Genomic DNA, 25773 nt, shown 5'->3' on the forward strand with positions numbered 1-25773 from the left:
CCCCCCCCCCAACACACACACACACACACTATAAAGAAGATAATAGCACTTATACTAGAATGCGATGAAAATTTAGAAACTTCTTCTGCATGCTAAACTGTGATTGAAGTTAGATGAATTTGAGTTCAAATTGTAAATGAATTTAGTGTCACCACAGTTCCAGATTTAGGTATGTGTATCTTATTGAAAACTTGCAGTATAATAGATCTTCTAGATCAACATATTGGACATTTGGATTGCCTGCTCTGACGACACACCCACACCTTGCATGCATATGTATGTTTATATGGACTTGGTAATGCTTAAATTTGAATGCCAATCTCAGCTGTAAATGGTTCTATTGATAGATAAGTCGAATGCTCCCCTATTATTCTTTGTACTTTCTATTCCCTCTCTCCTTTTGGAAGGGGAACATGGTGATGGGCAGGATGACAATTTGTCCCATTCTATTCTAATGAGAGTTTGATACATGTGACTATGATAGAGCCACCATCTTAGTACCCCATATACCTAATTTTTTCAACGTAGGGTGGTTTTTTCTTGTGAGACAATGATTTGTATATTGCCGCCATTGATTTTACTAAGACATTAATGCTGAAACAAATTGTGTCATTGTTATTGCCCATTTTTTGTATTAATCATGTTGATTTAAACAAAGAAACATGCATGGAGTGTATTACACCAATTTACTGTAGTAGAGATGGATGTTATTTTAATAAAGTGAGGTCCCCTAATCCTAGTGCAATCATTGAAAAGCTACCATGATGTTTTTAAACTAGGCCAAACAAAAGTGTCTAGTATATGATGTGGTGTATATTTAGAGTGCAACCAAAAACCGATTGATAATAGCTATAAAGGTCCAAGTTGAACATAAGGCCACAACAAACCTCAAACTGAAATCCAAAGCCAATTAATACGTTTTATATTTGAAGAAATAGTCTGTTGTGATCCTATGAGTTAGCATTAGTCTTAATTATTTTCATCATCCAAGACAAACTTGCAAGGACATTCTTTAACTTCTTATTGTGTAATCAAATTACTATTTAATTTTTTGCATGCAGAAACGCTTGAAACATCGCAAATCAAGACTCATTGTAAGTGATCTAGTTTTCAGTCATTTTCCAAGAAAAAAGTTTGAGCTAACAGTTTGTCTTATGATTGCTGCTAATTGTATAATAAATGTTCACCAAGGAAACTATTTTTCATGCAGGAAAAAGTGGAATTGCTGGAGTTTTCACTAGGTTCATCTCCACCTTGCTTGGGTCTTCATGGGACTCGCTGGTCAACTTCAGGTGATCAGGTTTGGGTTCTGGTTTAGCTATTTCAAATTTAGTAATAACTTGTTGTCGAAGTTCATTTTCTTTTCTTGTTCACACATTGAACAAATGAAGGGAGGTATCAGGTAGATTTTGTCATCACTGCTTCCGTCTCTGGCAAGTTAGCCATGTTTCTGGCATTTTAGTGCTTAATTTGCAATTGTTATGAGGCGAATTAGGAATCAGTCAATGATGTTAGAGAAAAGACTTTTCTGTTTGCTTCACCTGGTTTTGTTCTTGAATTACATGTTGAATCAAATAATAGATAGCGGGATGAATTATCAGCTATCGTTGTGGTTTTTAAATTTTTTTTTTGTACCTTGTATTCTTTAAAATCTTTTTTCAGTGGGAAAGAAAGTGAGAGAAAACAAGCCTAATAAGAAAGGACATAAAAAAGATGACTCCATCAAATTAAAGTGAGTGGAGAGGGAACTCTAAACTGGAGAACCAAAGAAAAGAAACAAGACAGCAGGAAAAGGAAATGCTTCATTGTGTTATTTGGGAATCTATACGAACTCAGTTAGATACTGGATCTCGTTTAGTGCATAAGAGTATAGCTGTCTCATGATAGTTTGGTCTTTGTAATGGTTTATTTTCTGTCCCCTGAGCAGTAAAATATATCTGCAATCTTCACAAAGCATTTCTTGTTTATTTTGACAGCGAGTTATGCGCTTGGGTTTTGACTGGGACACCACTGACATTAGCATTATGTTGCTTGCCAAGGTGGCCAAGCCATTCTTTGGAACTGCAAAAATTGTTATAAACAGCCTTCACGTCAAGGGTGATGTACGTTGAACAGCTTCCTCTTTGTTTTTCTTCTTTTTTCCTTTCATGGGACAATGAAGCCCTATCTAACAACTTGGTCAATTTGATGGATTGATTTGTTATTCTACTGTAAGGAGTCTTCTAATATGAAAGATTGACTAGTTCTTTTATGAATTCTTCTGCTATATAAATTTGCTATTTCACTTTTAACTGATTTTCATCCTCTGGGTTTGTTTATGAGTCTAGTCTATGACATTTGATTGGACTTACTGTTTGATTTCTCTTTGTTCATTGTCTTCAGTCTCAGAATGGATGTAGTTAATTTTACTAAAGCTTGACATATTTGTAATCAAAATATTGCTTTGCCTGTAGAGCTTTCTAATAAGGATCATAAGTAATGGCAACTAACTTTTGATGATAAAAAGTAATGGCAACTAACTTTTGATGATAAAAGATGAAGGAAAACACACACACACACACACACACACAAGTAACAAGAGTGCAATTGACAAAAAAAAAATTCCATTTTCTATATACAAAAAAAATATGTTCTTTCACTCATTTTCTTAGCTTCCTTTACTGTTGCTTCATGCTTCAAAAGGCTGTCATCCAATATACCAGCTTATTCTAAAGTTGAATAGAGTTTTAAATGGTATCCACTCTCTGCATGACTAAATTTCAATCTATTGATATTTTAACTTATTTACATTCTGCAGCTTCTCTTGATGCCAATTTTGGATGGGAAAGCAATTTTGTACTCATTTATATCTACTCCTGAAGTAAGGATAACAGTTGCCTTTGGAAGTGGAGGAAGCCAATCACTACCGGCAACAGAGCTGCCTGGTGTTTCTTCTTGGTTGGTATGTTTTTTTCAATACTTTTCTCTTTCTTTGTTTTTGTTTTTTGTAAGAGAGGATTAACTTGAAAAGCTGCTATTTCTATAATTAAAAAAAAAACATTGATGCTTCAAATCTAGATGTTCTGATTCTAAAAGAGGAAAACATTAGTTTTGTCTGATATGTTTTAGTGTAATCAGTTGATTCTATATTATATATTTTCACCTCCTGCTCTACACAAGAAATGCTTCCATTTAGAATTGCTGGTCCTAACTTTTTTCTCTGATTTTTGCCTACAATTAGTCATAAATCCTTTCAATATATTGTTGCAAATCCAACAGGTCATTTTGATAATTTTTAGCTCTTAATTTCCAGTAGTGGGCTAATTTTAGTTTCATTTTTCTTGATGCAGGTTAAACTTTTGACTGACACCTTATCTAAGACAATGGTTGAACCTCGCCGTCAATGTTTCTCTTTACCTGCTGTAGATTTAAGGAAGAAAGCTGTTGGTGGTATTATATATGTGACAGTCATTTCAGCAAGTAAACTTTCTAGAAGTAGCTTGAAAGGAAGCCCAACAAGAAGGCAACCAAGTTTTGCTGTAGATGGTTTACAAGAGCACTTTGATGATAAAGATCTACAGACATTTGTTGAAGTTGAGTTAGGAGAGTTAACCAGAAGAACATATGTCAGGCCAGGCTCTAGTCCTCAATGGGATTCAACATTTAACATGGTTTTACATGATAATACAGGAACTGTTCGATTCCATCTCTATGAGCGTACTCCTGGCAGTGTGAAGTATGACTATCTAGCAAGTTGTGAGATTAAGGTATTGTCAACTTTGATACTAATTTATAAAACCTTCTAAAGTGAAACGTTGATCTATGACTTTAGGTGGTTTTGTATGTGGTGCAAGTGATATGCATGTAACATGTTTTGGACTTAGGCACAGCTCTGGGGAATTAAATTTACTCAATTGTTAAAGATGTCAGATACTTGCTTTGTTTTGACAATGTTGCATAAATACATTTTAATAGGAGGTCTAGATTGGATAAGTAACTGTATTTATCTATTATGCTTGTGTCTGATTTTCCTGTTTTCAAGCTTCCAACTTTTGAAAAATAACTAACAGATGAATGTGCCAGAGGAACATGCCATTGAGTATTGACTGTAACATATATTCATCCTACAACCTTCTAATTTTCAAGACATTTTTTGTGATCATATTTTATGGCACTGGTAAGTTGATTTTTTTTTCCTGTCCATTGAGCAGATGAAATATGTTTCAGATGATTCCACGATATTTTGGGCAATAGGCCCAGATTCTGGTGTAATAGCCAGGCATTCTGAATTTTGTGGCAAGGAAGTTGAAATGGTTCTTCCATTTGAAGGGGTCAATGCAGGGAAGGTACAGTGTTACTTTTCTACTTGTTATTTTTAATCAATAAGCATATTTCTGATATTGAAATTCAAACGTAAAGGGATGGAATTCATAAGAAGAAATATGGTGATGATAGGTTATGTTTTTTTAGAAGATGTTTGCATATTGTAAGTTAATTGCGTAATGGGGATATCCTGGGTGCAGGAAATCTTTGCTTGTTGCTTTGAAAACCTTGATGGTTGAGGACTCAAATTTTGTTACAATAGACATTTTTTTGAATAAATCAGCCATGAATCCCTATACTTCTGGCTGACCAACTAAGATTTGCGACTGATTGATCTAACAAGAATGACATAATTGTTGGATTTGAATTCTACTCCACCAAATCATTAGTAAATCTGTTGTTTTTATTTGTAATTATTAAGGTAGTAACAGTTGAACAATTTAGTATTCTGTCTCAGTAGGGATGTAGTTTGCTTTTCCACACTAACAATGTGTCTTGCCAACAACTGGGTGTGTTTTTGGTTTTAATGTTGAATGAATACTATAAATAGTTCATTCATGAGGTATAAATATGAATTTCTTTAATAGAGAATTAAAATAATGAGTTGCATGTGTGCTGACTAAAACTGTTCTCTTGTTCGTATACATTTAGCAGTTGGCAGTCAGGCTTGTGGTAAAAGAATGGCAATTTTCTGATGGTTCTTATAGCTTCAACAACTTCCGTGTTAGCTCACAACAAATGCTGAATGGGTCATCAAATTTCCTTTCAAGCACTGGAAGGAAAATTAATGTAACTGTTGTGGAAGGGAAGGATCTTATTACAAAAGACAAATTTGGAAAGTGTAACCCATATGTTAAATTGCAGTATGGAAAGGTAGCTCTTAATGTTCCAGTTGAGGTTACAAGTGTGATAGTGCACGTGTAGTTATGATTATCCTTATCTTTGCTATGAACCTTCTTTTCAGGTTCTCCAGAAAACCAGGACAGCGCACTTTTTTAATCCTATCTGGAATCAGAAGTTTGAGTTTGATGAAATAGGAGGTGGTGAATACCTGAAGATAAAGTGCTACACTGAAGAGGTCTTTGGAGATGATAGCATTGGTAGTGCACGGATAAATCTCGAGGGACTGGTAGAAGGGTCAGTGAGGGATGTGTGGGTCCCCCTTGAGAAAGTGAATTCAGGAGAACTAAGGATCCAGATAGAAGCAGTTAGCATTGATGACTATGAAGGATCAAGGGTAACTTTTTTTCAGCATGAAGGGAAAGACCATTCCTGTAATTTATTATTAAAGAAAAAAATTAAAGCGTGCCCTTTCTACTTTACATGCTCTTTTATAAGTGCACAAAAGTATACAAACTTACAGAAAGGAGTATAGAAATGGGGTAGTATGAATAGCACAGGTCATAAGAACTTCACCAGGAAAAAGAATTAAATATAATATATGATATGTGAGATATAGGCTTAATTGTCAAAAGAAACTACAAGCGTATGAATATATGTATTCATTGAACATGGATATGTGCATAAGTGTGAGCTGGGTCGCTTTTTTGGACTTATCTGCTTGGCCTGTCTGATACTACAATTCAAACAAGCAAATCTTACAATATCTATGCTTACTAGTTGATGATCTTCCATCTCAAGTGACCATACTAACATGTGTTTCTCATTTTCTTTTTCTTCAAGGGTTCTGCATATCCAGGTAATGGTTGGATTGAACTTGTGCTTGTTGAAGCAAGAGACCTAATAGCTGCTGATCTAAGGGGGACAAGTGATCCATATGTGAGGGTGCATTATGGAAACTTGAAGAGACGAACAAAGGTTTTGAGACAACATATTACTATTTTGTTGTTCTCTCTGTCTCTGTTTTTATCTCTTTGGGCGGGTTGGGGTTTCTATATTAATAATAAGGTGGTTTTTGGCTAGAAGTTTGAGTGCCCTTCAGAATTTTGAAACAGTTGCTTCGCACTTGGCCTTTGTCTTAAAAAAAGGATTTGAATGATGCATTTTTTTTTATATTTTTCATTTTGCTTTGTCCTTTGTTTCTTTTGAATTGTATTTTTTTTGGTTGGTTACTGATAATTACATGATCTTTCTCACCATTTCGCTTCTTCTCATCCTTCATTAAACAGGCTTGTAACTTTTGCTTCTTAAAATTCCTATGAAATGAATTGCAATAACAATTGGCATGTATAGTGTTGGATATTTATATCTTATCCATATTCTGCAAATGAATTACTTATATTATAGCATCTTGTCTGTTCTCTTTCAATTTTTTCTGTTGATCCTGTATGCTTCAGTAGTTTTTAACTGTTCCATGGATTGCCTTTCAGGTTATGTACAGAACATTGAATCCTCGGTGGCATCAAACTTTGGAATTCCCTGATGATGGTAGTCCCTTGGAGTTGCATGTGAAAGACCACAATGCCTTGCTACCAACATCCAACATAGGTGATTGTGTTGTAGAATATCAGAGACTGCCTCCAAATGTGATGTCTGACAAGTGGATACCACTTCAAGGGGTCAAAAGGGGAGAGATTCATGTTCAGGTTACGAGAAAAGTCCCAGAATTACAGAAGAGACCTAGTCTGGACCCTGAACCATCCTTAACAAAAGCACATCAAATATCAAGCCAGGTGAAAGCTGTTGTTGGTGTTGATTTATACGTGGCCATATATATTATTCTATGCACTATCACGAAATTCCTTATCTAAAATAACTTTTTTCCAAAGTTTTCATGACTTGTAAAGCATGGTAGAAGTATCGGACATTGTCACAGTGCAGATTTCTTTGTAAAATGAATTATGATCTGGCAAGTTCAACATCAAGTCAATGATGTATTGCTGTCAACACAGTATGTCAAGGCTGTTTTTCAACAGGTTTTACTTAGCTGTCTGGACTTGGAAATATTGCCACTACAAACCAATTTTTGTATGGTCAAATTGGATTTTTATTTAGCATTCTCCTGTTTAACTCTTTTCTATATGGCTTGTTAATATATAATGTAAAACTGAAAAAGCAAAGATTTAATTTGTTTGTTACTAGGATTTTTTTTTGTGTAGTTTATCATTTATCACTCATAAACTATGCTTGTGAATAAATCAAACAATTGCAAACTCTGACATATATTTTATTTAAAATGAGTTTGTACAGATGAAACAAATGATGATCAAGCTTCAGTCTTCAATTGAGGATAGCAACCTTGAAGGAGTCTCAAATCCATTGAGTGAACTTGAAGCTCTTCAAGATATGCAAGAAGAATACATGGTACAGCTTGAGACTGAGCAAATGCTTCTACTCAACAAGATAAAGGAGCTTGGTCAGGAAATTTTGAACTCATCACCTTCTCTAAGTAGAAGATCTTCTGGAAGTTGAGGCAAATCTTTACTACAAATCAAGATCATTTACTCTCAATATAGTTTTCCATACCCAGAAATCCTTATAGATAAGATGGTGAATATCATGCTTAAACTAATAATATTCACAGAACACTCCAACTCCCTGCTATCTAATGTATATGGTTACATAATTCTTTTTTTGGCAGCAAATCCTGAATAGGCATCACCTCCTCATAGTACCATTCCCCCTTTTTTGAATTTCAACTTGACAACTTCTGGTTGCCAAGCATCTGCAAATGTGGATCTACCTTTCCATTTAGCCTTGCCACGTGATGGACACTTAACCAATTCGTTAGAAGGTGTCATGGTTGGTTGTTTCTCGCCTCTGATGCACATGAAGAAAGAAGAGTTTCAAAAGCAAGAACATTGGACCTTATCTTTGTGCTTAGATGTTGTACTCTTCTTGCTACAATTAGTTTAACATTCCTGTCGTGTATATGTACTTGCAAGGTTTGAATGAATAATTGTCTTAACATCAACTCAGCCTTGAAGAACTCTTTAGTTTCCTCCACAAACAATGATATATGGATGCTCCATTATCCTCAAGCAATGCACCAGTGGGACTGAAGCATATATCACATATAATTGTTTCATGAATGTATGTAATGGTATTTACAATTTTGGCAGTCTAACAAGCATCAATACCAGAAATATTGGAGTCACCAAAGTTCTTGGATATGGCATATCGATATAGTCTTGGTATCATGTACAGCTGAACTCTGTTGGTAAACTGTGTGGTTATGCAGCCATGCCAATGGCATGGTATCAGTGTTTCAAGTTCAAAGTAACACAAATATATTTTCAGAGGGAATAAGGATTCCTATTCAGGGATTGCATAATGATTCTTCAAGTGGTTCAAATACTAATAGAAGCAGGGATAACTAAATCATGAATTTGAATAATATAGGCTACTTATATTGTATTTGTTATTCACCATTACCACAATTTGTAACAAGAAATTGCATCATTGGCGGAAGTATGGCTTACTTTTAGTGTATATCAACCTTCAAATGCCAATTAGGTGTAAAAAGCCATGCTATCATCTTATGCCAATGAGGTATAAAGCCTTGTTATCATACTAGTAGAGACAAACTAACTGCTAATAATGATATTAGGTTGTAATTTCATGTAAAAATAAAGAACAACTTACCCTAAATTTCATTATTGAATCACATAATTCACATTCTTCTACAACATTTTAAAACTTGCAAATTATTGAATTTAAATCAAGTTTTATACCTTTATTGTCATTATATACTTAATTCACTAATCAATTAATATTGTATTAGAAGGTATCTTATTCATTGGTATGTACTGTAGGCTATATAGAATCTTAATGTTAAAACCTACTGGGTTTACCTGTTGCATATCAATTGAAAACAACAAAATAGGAGGCCATATCAATTGAAAACGCAGAAATTCTTCACGAATTGTCATGTAATAACAACCAAGTCTACATCTAACTAAAATCAAACTGGCCATCTAAATTGTCAAGTCACTACAGTTCATGCAAAAGGTATACTTTCTGGTGTCAACCAGACTGGCCTTGGACCCTGATAATACTAGATTCTTGAGAACAAAAGGAAGCCATAAGCTTAATGAATGAGATGACAAAGTTCGAAATCTTTCTTAGAGAAAGCTAATTAAAGTAAAGAGTAATAGATGTTCCACTCTTGAGGAAGGCTTATATATAAAGAGAGTCTGTCCTAATCCTAGCAGGACTTATGAACCTTCAAGAGCAAGAAAATGGAAGTATATTACATTATTTGTACTAAATTAACTTACATTTTATTCCCATTTTAATAATTAAATAGTTTCAGCTTTGGTGAAAATTTTTTGTGATTTCTTGAAAACAATTAAATATTATAACAAATCAATGCAGAATTTAATTGTGCATCCCTGTGTGTCATTAAGGGTTTTTTTTTTTAAAGGCACAGAGAAATTTATTAACAAAAATAAAGGAGTACAAACCACACTAATTGCAACAAGAAAAAGATGGCCTCCAGGCTCAAATACAAGTATCAGAGCCTTGCACCACAACCACATATAGAAGAACTAGCAAGAATGTACAGACTGCAAGAACAGGCGCATGAAAGCTTGGAACTACCCAAGCAACAGCAATAATATAAGCTTTAAACAGCACTACGAAAATTAGACATTGCCGCATTACTATAGAGAAATTAGACTCGAACAATGACAGAACTGGAGGAATGGACAAGACCAGCAGAGCTTGAAACACACAACCAAACATAAAAGTCAAAGACTCCAAGAACACCCAGCAACAATAATAGCAACAAAATCAGCAGCAGAAACACCCTCGGAACCCAAGAAACATTCATCAAGCACCTTGAAATCGAAGGCAATAGCACAACACCAAGACAAAGTCCGGAAGGTAGAATCCATCTCAACATAGTATTCATGGAAACAGGCACCATCAATTCTGCAAATCAGAAAATCATACCTCCATAGTGGCGCTCTTTCTTCCAATCAAGATATGACCATTCTCTCTATATTTTTTTGCTATCTTTCCTGTAGTTTGTTCTCTTGAAATTTTATAATATACACATGCATTTATCAATAAATTTCTTTATCTACCATTGTTTAACCTTTGGGTTACTTTGTGTTCCCAGGGTGGCATGGAAACTTCGCAGAGAGACAGAGCATGCAGCAGCAACACCTTGTCATGACGCCCCTAATAAACCAAACGGTGTTTGCTCGATAATCTGCAAATGGTTCAATAATTTGTCGCTTTGTGCTGTTACTTTTCTTTAAGTCTGTTGAAAATTGAATAATTGTGTCTTATGGAAACAAACAGTTGTGTCTGTTGAAAACATACAGTTGTGTATGTTGGGAGAAGACATTTTGGCTTATATATAAGTGTGATCTTTTGTCTTTTGAACATGAATGAAAAGACAAACCAATTTGTAATTATTCTCTCCATTTTTTTTTTCAAATTTTTCTTCCATTGCTGCAAAAGTAAAAAAGAATTCTATAGAAGTTTGATAAATTTTCGTTTTCCAAGTATATTACAAACATAATCGTACTTTTTTTTTTGTTGCAACCCTTCCTATAGTGAATTTATTCCTTTTACTTCTTTTAAATTTGCAACACCCTTCTTCCTTATCTCCCACCTCTGTCAATAATTTGTCAAAACTCTTCTTTCAGAAGGATTAAAAGAAAAAACATTGAAAACCATAATGAAGAATAGTTCAGACTTGTTTGACAATGCCACTAATACTGAGAAAGAGGTCGCCAGTATCTTACTAGAACTGCCTAGTCTTTTTATAGAACCTATTGCTCCAAAAAGGACAACTAGAGTAAGAAGATCCGTCCTTAAAGAAAGCCCTTCTCTTCCTATAGAAGATCATAGTGTTGCTCCACAGTTGGAAACTACTTCAGGTAATGGTGAGAATGAGAATGAGAATTCAAACCCTGTTACTGATGATCAACGCATCCCTTATATTGAAGAGAATTCATCCGAAATCAAAGTTCAATCTGCAAGCCTTGAACCAACCACTTCCCAACATAAAGTTATAAAAATAAAATTTAAACCTCCTTCTGAAATTCATTATGCTCAGAAACAAATACAAATTGAAGATAAACCTCCCAAACTTAAAGCAGATATTCATCCTAAAGGTCTTATGATCATAAAAAAGGCTTGCAACAAAGGGGTAAGTCTATTTCTTCATTAATTTTTTACTACTCTGGTCATGTCTATAAATGAAAGGATTTGGTTGTTGGCTGTGTTCATCAAGCTGTGTAAAATCATTTTTCCTTTCCTTTTCCTTGTTTTCAGGCCGAAGATGAATTTGAAGAAGGATTGGGTAAGCCAGTTGTGCCCCAGGGCCATTTACTTCGGGTAGGTCTCAAATTTCCTCTAAATATCCTTTATTTGTTACAGCTTTTTTTTTTTTTGGTTATTCATCTTCAAATTACATCATTAATTTGTACAAAAAAAATTATTAAAGGGGTCAGGAAAAATCAAAGCAGAGACAAGCACAGTGCCAGAGGCTAGTAAAAAGCGTGACAAGAGAAAGGTAGTTTTCTCTCTTACAAGATTAAAGATTAAGTACAAACAATCTTGTAAGTTTGATAGTAAATCTAGAGATGCCCCTTGTTGTAATCCACAAATATCTTCCAAACTATCTCAAGAATTAAAGAAGAGAAATGGAATTTATGAGACGAGAAAGTAATCTAAATCGCTCATAAAAATATTTTTTACGATTATTTTAAGATAAGTATTTTTAATTATAATTAAATAAAAAAAGGGATTTAAATTTTGCAGTCGACAGAAGAATTGGAAAAGGAATTGGCATCATTGGAACAACGGAAACGTGATCTTTTAAAAGTTTTGGAGGTATGGAAATCCTAATTAATTTACATTTTGTTTTTTTTTATAGTATATTCAATTTGTTACTTTTCTATATTCAAAGCCAACGTATAATAAATGTTTGTAATTTCTTTGCACAACTGTTTAATCAGTCGAGAGAGAAAGTAAAGGAGGACTTGGAAAAGAGAAAAGCTCTCAAGTTGCAGCAGAAGGCCCTCAAACTACAGGAAGCTAAACCATGAATAATAATAATAATATTATTATTATTATTATTATTTTGTTTTTTGGATTAGGAGGAAGACAAGATTTGGACTCGAAAACCCTAAGTGATCGTATAACTGTATTGTAAAATTAGAATTTTTATTTTTATTTTTGGATATTCCAAATTCTCTCTTCATCATATTCTAAGTGCTACCTTATAGTTTGATTAGGTTCTTAATTTCAATGTTAAATTCATATAAATACAAATACATTTTAATCTAAAAGTTGAAATCACCACTCTCCCTACTTAAAAAAAAATCTAGGCATTTGTTTATGTTAAACCATTCCATCCCTTATTTATCATCATTTTCACATTAATCCCACATTTCAAAATAATTATTTATGAAACAAAATAATTAGTAAATTTTAATTAAAAGATGGCATGATTTTCCTGTTACTCATTTTATATTTGCAACACCCCTCCTCCTTATCTCCCGCCTTAACCATAATGATTTCTCATTTTAAGCTTGGTATTGATGATCAACATATCCCATATATTGAAGAGAAATATTCTTCCCAAATCAAAGTTGAACTTCGGACCTTAAACGAACTACTCTTTTTAATTTCTAACACAAAATAGTCAAAGTAAATATTCTATTTTAAAAGTGTTAAGATCAATTTTTTTTTAAAAAAAAGTGTTATTTTTTTTTTGAATGGCGAGATAGATATAGATAATAAAGAAGGAGAGTCCCACCAAAGCAGCGAGACTCCCACAATCAAGAGCAAACTCAAAGGTTTCAGCAGAATCTGCAAAAAAGCATGAAAAAAGAAAAGAAAAGAAAAGAAAAGCCAAGCAGCAGAGAAGGCAAAAGACAAACAACTGTTAATTTTCTACTAGTATAATCATGTTTTAATTATGGGATTAACTAAGAAAAGGGGATTTTGCCTGATGATAAATGAAACGATTTGGTTGTTGCCTGTGTTCATCAAGTTCTATAAAATGAATTTTCCTTTTTTTCTTGTTTTCAGGCCAAAGAGGAATTTGAAGATGGATTGGGTAACCTTGCTGTGCCCAATGGTCATTTAGTTCCGGTAGGTCTCGAATTTCATGTTTGTTTACAGTAATTATTTTTGTTGTTTTTAACCTTCAAATTACATCATTAATTGCACAATAAAATGATTAAAAGGCTCCGGAAAAATCAAAGCAGAGCCAACCACAGTGCCAGAGGCTAATAATTATATCTTCGTTCCTAGTAAAAGCATGCCAAGAGAAAGGTAATTTTCTGCTTCACTACTGTTCTCCTCTCTCTCAATTTCAATTATGTATTAAAATTTATATGTATAACTTCAAAACAATTATCTCAAGTTTAAAAATTAAGTTTGTCATTCATTACATTAGTCTCAAAAGTAATTAATCCAAGGTTGATTAATGAATTTCGCCCTATTATGGTTTGGAAGTATTCACAAGATTGTATTGAAGCTACTTGCAAATAGACTTAGAATGGTGATTGGGGACGTAATTGGTGAGCATCATTTGCATTCATTAGGGAAAGACATATTACTGATTGTGCATTGATAGTTAATGAGATGGTTGACCCTTCTGCATTGCTTCTGAACTCTGAGATTAATTGGAACTGTTCTACATTGTGAAGCGACATGATTAGCCCCTTTCCTTACTAACCATTAGTGTTATTATCGGTAATGAGCAAAGTTATAAATGGTCCTATCCGAGGGATGCTAGGAGTTTTCTTCTTGCTTGGAGTGGGATTGTGATTAAAAAGGGGGCAGAGAGTTGTGTTATGTATTTTTCTGTCATTATTTGATCTATGTGGCTGTTTAGAAATGAAATTGTGTTTACTCGCAAGTTATGGGTTTTTTGAGCAAGTTGTTCATTTAGTTAAGGTTCATGTTGCTTCATGGGCTCGTGCCAAATGGCCTGGGATAGCCGATTCTACTCTTGACATTATGCTTTATTCAAATTTAGCAAAAATCCCTGGTAATTGTCCTAAAGTTGCTAATTATGGTGGAGTGGGTAGCACCCCTATGAGGACTGGATGAAATTTAATATTGATGGGGTTACTAGTGAGAATCCGACGGAGGCAGGTACATGAGGATTTTGCAGAACTTCGTGCAGTACTTAGATGACGTTTGGTATCAGAAAAGTGAGAGCACATTTCCTGCAATGTGTCCAATTAAATTACATTGCAGTGTTTGTTTTGTAACAGACCACTGCAATGTAAGATTGCAATGCAATTATATTATAGCCAATGGATGTAATGTGATTGCACTCCAAAACTAATATAATTACATTACATTGCACTCTGTAATGTTCTTAAAGATAATTTTACCCTTCAACTTTATTACCTTATTAAAAATATTTTATACTGTTATAATTAAAATAAAATATATAATATAAGAATCAAAAAATAAAATAAAATAAAATATAAAAAATTAAAATTTATATAATATAGGTAAAACAAATTAAAATAAAATATATAATATAAAAAATATATTAAAGAAATAAAGATAAAATATATAAGATTATAATAATAAATAAAAATAAAATATATGACATTAAAAATATATTTAAGAGATGATATTATATAAAAATAAAAAATAAAAAATATAAATATATTAAACTTGTATTTTAATAACTAGGGGTAATTTTAAAAATTAACATTACATTCTCAACAAAGTACTTGTAAACCAAACGCTGCAATGTTATTTTTTCTGCATTTTAATTATTATTTTGCTTGCATGCCAAATACTGTAATGTTATTTTCTCTACAATCACATTGCTTACAATCACATTACTTGCAATCACATTACCTGTAATCACATTGTATTGTAAAGAACCAAACGTTACCTTACAGTTTTTACAATCTTTGTGTCCTCTAAAAGGCAATCTTTGTGCCCATGCACGAGACATGTTATTAATTTTCTTTTGTTTTCTAGCTTAGGAGGAAAAAAAGATCTCGACTCGAAATCCTAAATGATTGTATCATTAATATATAGATACCATCACAAGTATTGTGAAATTAGAAATTTAATTTTTGCTTTTAGATATTTCAAGTTCTATGTAAATAATAATGATATTCTTCATTCTAAATTTATATCTTTCTGTAGGATGAATTGTGAGTGTGCCAAATTTGTAAATTGATTTTAAGTTTTAGAGATGCATATTTGTTCAGAGTAATCAAAAATTCATGACCGTTTTCAGCATTAAACATATCTTTTTTAATTCCAATGTTAAATTTGTATACGGATACGTATAAATCAAAATTTAATTTGATTAAAAGATATTATTTTTGTTAATCAACCAAACTAAGGATGGTTTACCGATTCAATTAGTCATTTCTTTTATATCAATGGGCGACCTTTTGCTTGAATCAAACTCCCCATGTCTTAAGCAACCACAACACTAGATTCTTGAGAACAAAAGTGAAGCCTTAAGCCTAATAACTGCAACAGCAAAAAGATGACCTCCAAGTTCAAACACAAGCATAAAAAACTGCCTGCACCACAACCTCCCAGAACAGGCGTATGGAAGCTTGGAAGTACCCAGCAACAGCAATAATATAAGCTTTAAACAGCACTATGAACCTTAGACATTACCGCATTACCGTAGAGAATTAGAGTTGAACAATGACAGAACAGGAAAAATGGACAAGAGCAGAAGAGCTTGAAACTCACAACCAAACATCAAATTCAGACCCCAAGAACAACCAGCAGCAATAATAGCAACAACATCAGCAGCAAAAACACTCATCAAGCACCTTGAAATCAAAGGCAAAAGCACAACACCAAAACAAAGTCCGGAAGGTAGATCAAAGACAAAAGCGCGTTGAAATCAAAGTCTGATCAGAAAGATAAAAGGTCAGCAGAGCAGCAGTTTTCAAATGCCACTCAGAGAAAGAATAGCTGCAGTAAATGCACTTCTCAAAATAGCCAAGTCTACAGTTAGCTAAGATCTGAATGGCCATCTAAATTTTTATGTTACAGCAGTTCATGGGAAAGGTCTATTCTCTGGTGCCTGAGAGCATTTAAGCGGCTGGGAACTCTGTTCTTCCATGTAAAGACAATGTCGAGCCAAGCTTTAAGAAATCAAACCCATGCCAAGTCAAAAATTTGACAATTTGTGTAATTCTTTTGTCTAACCCCGCAGAATAATTGAATTAGCTTATGGGCTGAGGCAAGTAATTTGGCCATTGGAAAAGAAACAATTATCGCAAAGGGAAATACACAATTGTAAAAATGGACAATTGTGTCTTATGCAAACAGACAATTGTATCTCTAGTTGTGTCTGTTGAAAACATACAGTTGTGTATGTTGGGAGGAGGCATTTTTACTTATAAATAGGACTCTTCAGTTTCATGAAGATGAATGAAAAAAAAAAATTAGTAATTATTCTCACCAATTTGTCAAATTCTTCTTCCATTGCTGTTAAAAAAAAAAAAAACACTCTACAGGAGTTTGATATACAGGCCTCTTCCTTGTCTCTTGCCTCAATCAATATAATCTGCCAAAATTAAAAGAGGATTGAAAACCATAATGATGAACTGTCCAAACTTGTTTGACAATGCCACTGAAATTGAGAAAGAGGTTGCCGATATCTTGCTAGATCTGTCTAGTCTTTCAATAGAACCTGTAGTTCCAGGATGGGGATTTAGAGCAAAGAGATCTGCCCTTAAAAAAGGCCCATCTCTTCTTATGGCTGATCATGGCGTTGCTTCACAGTTGGAAACTCCTTTTTGTGATGGTGAGAATGAGAATGAGAATTCGAACTCGAAGCATGGTGCTGATGATCAGCATATCCCATATATTGAAGAGAATTCTTCTGAAATTAAAGTTGAACCTCCAAGCTTCGAATCAACCACTCTTTTAAATCCTCAACACAAAGTTATAAAAATAAAATTTAATCCTTTTTCTGAAATTCATCATACTCAAAAATCGATACAAATTGAAAATAAACATTCCAAGCTTGAAGCAGATATTCATCCCAAGAGTGTTATGATCACAAAAAAGACTTACAATAAAAGGGTAAGTCTATTTTTTCATTAATTTTCTACAAGAACAGTCATGTCTATAAATGAACGGATTTGGTTGTTGCCTGCGGTCATCAAGTTCTGTGCAATGATTTCCCTTTTTTTCCTTGTTTTCAGGCCAAAGAGGAATTTGAAAGAGGATTGGATAAGGTGGCTGTGTCCAAAGGTCATTTTGTTCGGGTAGGTCTCGAATTTCCTGTAAATATACTTTATTTGTTTACAGTTTTTTTTTTTTTTTAGTTTTTAGCCTTCAAATTACATCATTAATTGTACCAAAAAATGATTAAAGAGGTCCAGAAGAATCAAAGCAGAGCCAACCACAGTGCAAGAGGCTAATAATGTCTTCGTACCTCGTAAAAAGCGTGCCAAGAGAAAGGTGATTTTCTGCTTCACTACTGTTCTCCTCTCTCTTAATTTCCAAGTGCTTAATTTCAAAATCAAACAAATCATGTAAGTTTTGATAGTAAATCTAGAGATGCTCCTTGTTATAATGGATAATCTTCGCATAAAGTTTATTATTTTCTTTCTGTGGAATAAATATCTTTTGAAGAATTTCAATAATCAAAACAAGACATTTAAGAAAAATAGATTTTATGAGACAAGAAAATATAATTTCTCACTATGTTTTTAAATATTATGCATAAACAAAATTCTAAAAGCACCCGTTAGGGCCGGCTTTAGCATAAAGTCGCCAAAACCCTTGCTTTAGGTCTCATAGGTCCCATAATTTTGTATAATATAATTAATTATACTAAAAATATAAAAATTAAAATAATTAATAAAAATTTTCTTAAATTAAGTGTCTATTCTATTATTTCTCAATTGTTTATCTCAATTCTCCAATTATGTAAAAGTCAAAATAATTAATAAAATGACATATTCTCTCACTTATGTAATTATGTGCCTAATAAATTTCTACTTTTTATCACTTTATTATTTTTATTTTAAATGAACATAATATGTTTTTAATGATCTCCAATTAATGGTAATTGTTTTTGTGCGTTAAGCTTTTAAAGCACTTATCTTTTAAAGGTATGTAAATCTCAATTTACATTTATCAATTTTCTTCTATATCTAAACCAACTTATAATAAATGTTTGTAATTTCTTTCCCCCATGCAATGGTTTGATCAGTCAATAGAGAAAGTAAAGCATTACTTGGAAAATAGAAAAACTCTCAATCTGCAGCTGAAGGCTGTCAAACAACAGGTATCTCATCTGAGAAAAGCTCTCAATCTGCAGCTGAAGGCCGTCAAACTACAGGTTTCTCATCTTCTTGAACCCTCATTTCTTTTCTCTTCTCAAAATTATTAATTAATAATAAAATCGCAAGACATCTTCTTATTGGTTTTTTTTTTTTGGTTTTTTGGATTAGGAGGAAGAAAAGATCTGGACTCGAAAATCCTAAATGACCGAATAGCTGATATACAAATACAGTCCCAAGTATTGTGAAATTAGAATATTTATGTAATAATACTCTTCATCACAAATAGATATTTGTATGTAGGATGAATTCCAAGTATGTCAACATCGTTTTATGGTCATTTTCACATTGATCCCATATTTCAAAATAGTTATTTAGTTAAAGAAAATAATTAGTAAATATTGATTAAAAGATAATATTACTCAAACTTTATTTTGCCACTTTTTAATTTATTAATATTTATAATCAAATGCAAAATAAAAATGGAAATGGAAGTAAATTACATTATTTGTCAGTATTATACTTCATGTTTTATTTATTCGACTTTTAATTTTTTTATGTCGGTTTTACATCGTCATAATAAAAGGCCTAACTTTAAGTGTATATCACCTTTCATATGACAATCTTATGATTTTCTTTTTCTTAATCATTATCTTGTAACTAGCCTCTATTGTATCGTAGTTAGACAGTTAATTTTATTAAAGTTTTTAGTTTAATTTCTAATTCAATAAATCAATTATCACATAAAACAGAGACAGTATAATAATATAATATAAATTCTAAATTAAGGTAAAAAAGTTTACAAAAATTAGGATAATAGTACTTAATTGTTGAATTCTTATTACAAACAGTAAATGAAACTCATGACATTATAAAAATAATAATATAATAAACTTTCTGCGCATTATTTGAAAGAAAATTGAAGTTAAAAGAAAAAATAGTAAATGAGAAAAGAAGAATTTAAAATTGGATATTATAAAATATAAAAAATAACTATTGGAGGTAATTGTATACATTAATTGATTGAAAATAGAAGAAATAGTTGAGAAAAAAACGTTAGAAATCTACATATTAATGTTAGTTGATTGAAAATATAAAAAATAATTGAGAATTAATAGAATTGTAGGAATTGAAAAATGATAAAAAAATTTAGATATATTAAACACATAATTAGAGAAGTGAGAGAATATATTATTTTATTAATTATCTTGACTTTTATATGAGAAATAAATATTTAGTAGGTCTAAAAGAATAAATAGATATTTTATTAATTATTTTAATTTGTATATTTTTTTAATATAATTAATTATATTATTATGAATATAAAATTAGAGACCTAACCCTTGAACCGGCGCTGAAGGAGAAACAGGCAAGACTGGAAGAGCTTGAAAGATTCAAACAACCAAACATAACATAAATAGGAAGCCATATCAATTTAAAACACAGAAATTCTTTACGAATTGTTATGAATAAAACCAAGTTTACAGCTAACTAAAACCAAATTGGGCATCTAGATTATTAAGTCATTATACAGTTGATGCGGAAGGTCTATTTTCTGGTGTCAACCAGACTGGTCGTGGACACTGACGGTATTCCAGGGGCTGGAAACTCTCTTCTTCCATGTCAAATACCCCGTTATCGTGGCCACCAATGACTCCATACTTGTACGCGTCCGAATTGTCGTCCGTGAAGTAAATGCGGTCAGCTTTTAATCCCTTGAAATCTTTAACTGGTAGTGCTGCTGACTCGTTCTGACCTAAGAAGAATGCCCAGTCCTCAATGCTTCCGAGGTGCCCCCATTGCTCGTTTGGCTCCAGCAAATGTACTTCAAACTTGTAAGTTTCATAGCCCACGGTAGGGTTATCCTTCAAAAATCTAATAACAACGCACAATGAGTCGTCCATGTCCACAAGATAAACCTTGTTCCCCCGAAGAAGCCATGGCGTTGCAATTTCCGAAACGATCGGAAGAAGACAAGGCCGACAAACCACCAGTTTTCCGTACTCATCCACAGCATAAAATTCTCCCTTGCGAAAGATAATATCGTCATAATAACTTCCAGCTTCTTGCAGCTTCGTCCAAGTTCGACTCTTTGCCTCGTAGTAAGCGAGTTCCCGTTTCTCTCCATATATAACCATGAGAACATAATCGTATGGATTGCAATCAGGAGGGGAAGAAAGCACGGCCTTATGAACCAAGTATTTTTGCGTGTCGACGGGATCTTTAGGCCGCAGCGAAGTTGAGACTGACGGTATCTGAAACTGAGCTTCGGTAAGAGGGTCGATCATGGTAATCTGATCGCAACTTTGATCAACCATAACAAGAAAACCTGCGGAGGATCCACAGATGGTCTTTGATTCGCCAACGCCAGGGAGTTTAAGATGGTAAATTTTGTTGCTTGAGACGCTCTGAAAGCTCATGAAACTACATCTCTTTTCTGATCGCTTGGGATGGTAGGGAAGGGCCAGCCATGGGCGATCTTTTACTTGAATCAAACTCCTCATTGTCTCAGCAATCACAATACTAGATTCTTGAGAACAAAAGCGAAACCCTAAGCTTAATGAACGAGATGACAAAATTTGAAATCTTTCTTAGAGAAAGCTAATTAAAGTAAAGAATAATAGATGTTCCACTCTTGAGGGATATAAAGAGAGTCTGTTCTAATTCTATCAGGACTTGGGAACCTTCAAGAGCAAGAAAACGTAAACAAATTACATTATTTCCACTAAACTTATAATTTATTCCCATTTCAGTCCTTAAATACGTTCAGATTTTGTGAAAAAAAGTTTGATTTCTTGAAAACAATTACATATTAAACAAAGAGTAAATTACTCATAACCCCCAAAGTTTTGAGAATAATTCAATCTAAGTACATTAATATTGAAAATTGGCACTCAATTTCAAAAGTTCATATATTATTAGTTCTACCGTTAGTTTATTATTAGAGTTTTCGTTTATTTGATGATCGATGTGACATATATTTTATAACAATTTTATCTTTTAGTTCATTAATTTTAGTGTTTCATCTTCTCTAATATTTTTGCTAAAACATTCAAAGAAATCATTAACAAAAAAATTAGCCAAAATAAAAAATAAATCACAAAAGCATAGCACCCACACCTTAAAAATGAAAATAAGGAAATGGAGATTCCTTTTAACAATAAAATCCAAAAAGTTCAAAATAATAATTGAAATGTCAATGTTTTCTAAACAAAATTTTCCCAAACTCTAATTTCAACTCATAATAAGAACATATAAAATCTTGTATTCACATGCAAAAAGAATTATAGTCATTTGGGTAACAACATGGTTAAAAAAATCAGATTTGGGTAAATAAAATAAGTAAACAAAAATGAGATTTCAAAAATAAAATTAAAAATCAGATTTGGGTAAAAATAAAGTAAAGAAGTTAGTTATCTAATAAGATAATTATTCTTGAAGGAATTGAAGGTAGGGGATGTGTTGATTCCATCTTTGCTTGTCTTGCTTAAACATTGAGGAACCAACTAGGATAGGATCACAGGACCGTGACCCACAATACCCGTTACAGAACAACACAGAAATTAGAAACAAAGAACAAGGATATTCTTAAAGATAGAGAGAACGAGAGAGAGAGAGAGACTTGAGCCACATGAAAGTGAAGAGATATGGGAAGGGGAGGGAGACGACCAAGAGCAAGAATCAATGGTCTCTTTTCATAGGGAGAGAAGACTGAGATGGATCGGCGAAGTCAATGGGAAAGGGGAAGAATAGAGATATGGATTTTTTAATATTTTTTAAAATTTATTAATGAAATTTAAGATTTTAGAATGGATTGTCTATTTTCAATACTAATGAACTCCGACTAAATTATAACCAAAACTTAGCACAAACACCAGTATCAGAAACTGCTTGCACCACAACCTCATATAGAAGAACTAGCAACAATGTACAGACTCCAAGAACAGGTGCATGAAAGCTTGGAACTACCCAGCAACAGCACTATGAAACTTATAGACATTGCCGCATTGCCATAGAGAATTAGACTTGAACAATGACAGAACTGAAGGAATGGACAAGACAAGAAGAGGTTGAAACACACAACCAAACATAAAATTCAGACTCCAAGAACAAAATCAGCAGCAAAAACACCCTCGAAACCCAAGAAACATTCATCAAGCACCTTGAAATCGAAGGTACAAGCACAACACCAAAACAAAGTCCGGAAGGTAGAATCCATCGCAGCATAGTATTCATGGAAATAGGCCACCATCAATTCTGAAAATCAGAAATCAAACCTCCATAACGGTACTCTTTCTTCCAGTCAAGATATGAGCATTCTCTCTACTTGGAAGTAGCCATATACCAGCACAAATATGAAGTCTGCCGCTTTTGAAAAAACCAGCCTCCTCCTATCAGCCATACCAGATTATACACTTAATTAATGTTGGTTTCATTTGACACTACTCAATCTTTTCCCAATACCAAAATCATTTCATCAAATTATTATCCAACTTTTTTTCTATACATATATATGATATTTAATATTTTGCAACACAATAAGAGTTAGTCATCTTCCATCTCATAATTCTCATCCAATTCCTCCCCCATCTCAAACATCAGAATTCGAGCCTCAAATTTTGCAATTCAAAAAATACTTATTCAAGTTTCAAATATCATTTTGCTATCTTTACTGTAGCTTGTTCTCTTGAAATTTTATAATATAAACATGCATTTATCTATAAGTTTCTTTATCGTCCATTGTTTAACCTTTGGGTTAGTTTGTGTTCCTAGGATGGCATGGAAACTTAGCAAAGAGACAAAGAATGTAGCAGCAACACCTTGCCATGATGCCCCCAATAAACCAAACAATGTTTGCTGGATAATCTGCAAATGGTTCAATATTTTGTTGTTTTGTATTGCTAGTATTCTTAAAGTGTTAAGATGCGAGATATGAATATCTTTTCCCTCTCCCTTTAGACTTCCTCTTACATAACACCAAAAAGGTTTACAATATTTTAGTCTAACTTCCAATTCATTTAGCGAATAGAAATTAATTTTAACTTTTATTAATTACTGTACTTTCTTATTGAAATGGTTTTATACATTAAAAAACTTTTGAAAGATAAGGATCAGAAGGTTATTTCTTAGTGTGAATAAGATACAGAGTCTGATCAGAAAGATAAAGATCAGCAGAGCAGCTGTTTTCAAATGCCACTCAAGGAAAGAACAGCAGCAGGGCGCCAATAAACATTGAGCTTAACAGGGATACAGACAGATACATAGAAGATAGCAGTTCCTTGGAAAAGAATCAATTATTTTTGTGCGAAACAAGGAAAATAGAAATTTGTATCTGTTGAACATGTCTGCTGGAACAGTCGTGTATATTGGGAAGAGACATCTTGACTTATAAATAGGACTTTCTGGTTTTTGAACATGAATAAGTAGATATCATGTAACTATTCTCTCCACGTTTATCAAATTCTTCTTCCATTGTTGAAAAGAAAAAACCCTATTGGAGATTGATAAGTTAGTGACAATAAAATTTTCTTATTGATATCTCTTGTTTCTGTCAATATACCCAAACTCTTCTTCCATAAGAAGAAAAAAGGAACATTGAAAACCATAATGATGAACAATCCAGACTTGTTTGATAATGCCACTGATACTGAGAAAGAGGTCGCCAATATCTTGCTAGAATTGTCTAATCTGTCAATAGAACCTGTATTTCCAAGATGGGGAATTAAAGCAAGAAGATCAGCCATTAAAGAAAGCCTTTCTCATCTTAGTGTTGCTTCACAGTTGGAATTCCATAGTGAGAATTCGAAGCATGGTACGGATGATCAGCATGTCCCATATATTGCAGAGAATTCTTCTGAAATCAAAGTTAAAACTCCAAGCCTTGAACTTCCAGATCATGAACCAAACACTTCTTTTAATCCCCAATACAAGGTTATAAAAATAAAAATAAGATACAACTCTCCTTCTGGAATTCGTTATGCTCAGAGACAAATACAAATTGAAAATAAGCCTCGTAATTCTAAAATAGATATTCATCCTAAAAGTGTCATGAGGATAAAAAAGACTTGCAATAAAAGGGTAAGTCTATTTCTTCATTAATTTTCTGCAAGTACAGTCATGTCTATAAATGAAAGGATTTGGTTGTTGCCTGTGTTCACCAAGTTGAATAAAATGATTTTTCCTTTTTTCCTCAGGCCAGTGAGGAATTTGAAGAAGGATTGGGTAAGCTAGCTGTGCCCAGAGGTCATTTAGTTCGGGTAGGTCTCGAATTTCCTGTAAATATCCTTTATTTGTTTATAGTTTTTTTTTTTAACCTTCAAATTACATTATTAATTTGTACCAAAAAAACTGATTAAAGGGGTCCGGAAAAATCAAAGCAGAGCCAAGCACAGTGCCGGAGGCTAATAATATCTTCGTACCTAGTAAAAAGCGTGCCAAGAGGAAGGTAATTTTCTGCTTCACTACTGTTCTCCTCTCCCTTAAACTTTATTATCTACCATCCATAAATATAGTCTGAAGGATTTCAAGAAACAAAGTAAGGCAACAAAGAGAAATGGAATTTAACGAAAATGGATTTGAGTTTTGCAGTCGAAAGAAGAAATGGCAAAAGAAGTAGTTTTCTGGGAACAACAGAAACGTGATCTTTTAGACGTATGTAAATCTCAATCAATACGTTTGTTCTTCATGGTTTTGTTTCCCTTTTCTATATTAAAAACCAACGTATAATAAATAATGTTTGAAACTTGTTTCCCCCATGCAATGGTTCAATCAGTCAATAGAGAAAGTAAAGGATTACTTGGAAAAGAGAAAAGCTCTCAATTTGCAGCTGAAGGCCCTCAAACGACAGGTATCTCATCTTCTTCAACCCTCATTTCTTTGCAAAACATTTGTTGTTATTGAAGACATTCTTCGCCTAAATCTCACTTCAAAATTAATAATGATAATAATAAGATTGCAAGACTTCTTATTATCTTTTTCTTTTCATTTTTTGGATTAGGTGGAAGAAAAGGTCTCAACTCGAAAACCCTAAATGATCGTATAATTGATTTACGGATACAATCGCAATTACTATGAAATTAAAATATTTTTTTAACTTTTGAATATTCCAAATTTTATATATGTAATAATATTCTTCAGCACAAATCTGTATTTGTCTCTAAAATGAATTGTAAATATGTTAAACTTGTAAATTCGATGATTTTAGATTTTGGAGATGGAAATTTGATCATAAATTAGCCAAAAATTCATGATATTTTTAGCATTAAGCACCTCTTCCTTAATTTCAATATTATCATTT

At 33.0% G+C, this 25773-nt stretch overlaps 2 protein-coding genes and 1 long non-coding RNA gene across 5 annotated transcripts in view; 2 read left to right on the plus strand and 1 right to left on the minus strand.

The window, feature by feature from the left end:
- The window catches only part of ATSYTF (C2 domain-containing protein), a 10397-nt gene extending 2082 nt beyond the window's left edge, over positions 1 to 8315 (plus strand). The window contains exons 4-15 of one of the 3 annotated variants that reach the window (XR_016351630.1): positions 1062 to 1094; positions 1211 to 1300; positions 1977 to 2102; positions 2798 to 2941; positions 3330 to 3746; positions 4191 to 4325; positions 4957 to 5175; positions 5267 to 5539; positions 5986 to 6120; positions 6633 to 6935; positions 7453 to 7752; positions 7844 to 8315. Coding sequence is in view for 2 of the 3 variants with exons in the window: in XM_021436431.1 (XP_021292106.1) it covers positions 1062 to 1094; positions 1211 to 1300; positions 1977 to 2102; positions 2798 to 2941; positions 3330 to 3746; positions 4191 to 4325; positions 4957 to 5175; positions 5267 to 5539; positions 5986 to 6120; positions 6633 to 6935; positions 7453 to 7674 (2097 nt within the window). In the remaining variant the exon portion in view is untranslated. Of the gene's footprint in view, positions 1 to 1061; positions 1095 to 1210; positions 1301 to 1976; positions 2103 to 2797; positions 2942 to 3329; positions 3747 to 4190; positions 4326 to 4956; positions 5176 to 5266; positions 5540 to 5985; positions 6121 to 6632; positions 6936 to 7452 lie in introns of all 3 variants that reach the window. The other 2 variants (XM_021436431.1, XM_089784579.1) reach the window with 2 other exon arrangements.
- Positions 8316 to 11201: 2886 nt separating this feature from the next.
- On the plus strand, positions 11202 to 12312 carry LOC149526816 (uncharacterized). Its single transcript, XR_016351650.1, has 4 exons — positions 11202 to 11368; positions 11494 to 11556; positions 11983 to 12054; positions 12180 to 12312. It is a non-coding gene; the product is annotated as an uncharacterized LOC149526816 (long non-coding RNA).
- A 7690-nt stretch (positions 12313 to 20002) lies between these two features.
- Positions 20003 to 20980, minus strand: LOC110422817 (putative F-box protein At5g55150). Its single transcript, XM_021436831.1, has one exon. The coding sequence runs from the start codon at positions 20978 to 20980 to the stop codon at positions 20003 to 20005; it is 978 nt and encodes a 325-aa protein (XP_021292506.1).
- Between the last annotated feature and the right edge of the window lie 4793 nt (positions 20981 to 25773).

Source organism: Theobroma umbraticum, unplaced genomic scaffold, assembly GCF_002168275.2.
Source record: "Theobroma umbraticum cultivar Fairchild unplaced genomic scaffold, ASM216827v3 scaffold_146.0, whole genome shotgun sequence".
Classification (NCBI taxonomy): Eukaryota; Viridiplantae; Streptophyta; class Magnoliopsida; order Malvales; family Malvaceae; genus Theobroma; species Theobroma umbraticum.

Bases quoted from the DNA above. Each gene is read 5' to 3' on its own strand.
- LOC110422817 (XM_021436831.1), bottom strand. From the start codon at position 20,980: ATGAGGAGTTTGATTCAAGTAAAAGATCGCCCATGGCTGGCCCTTCCC.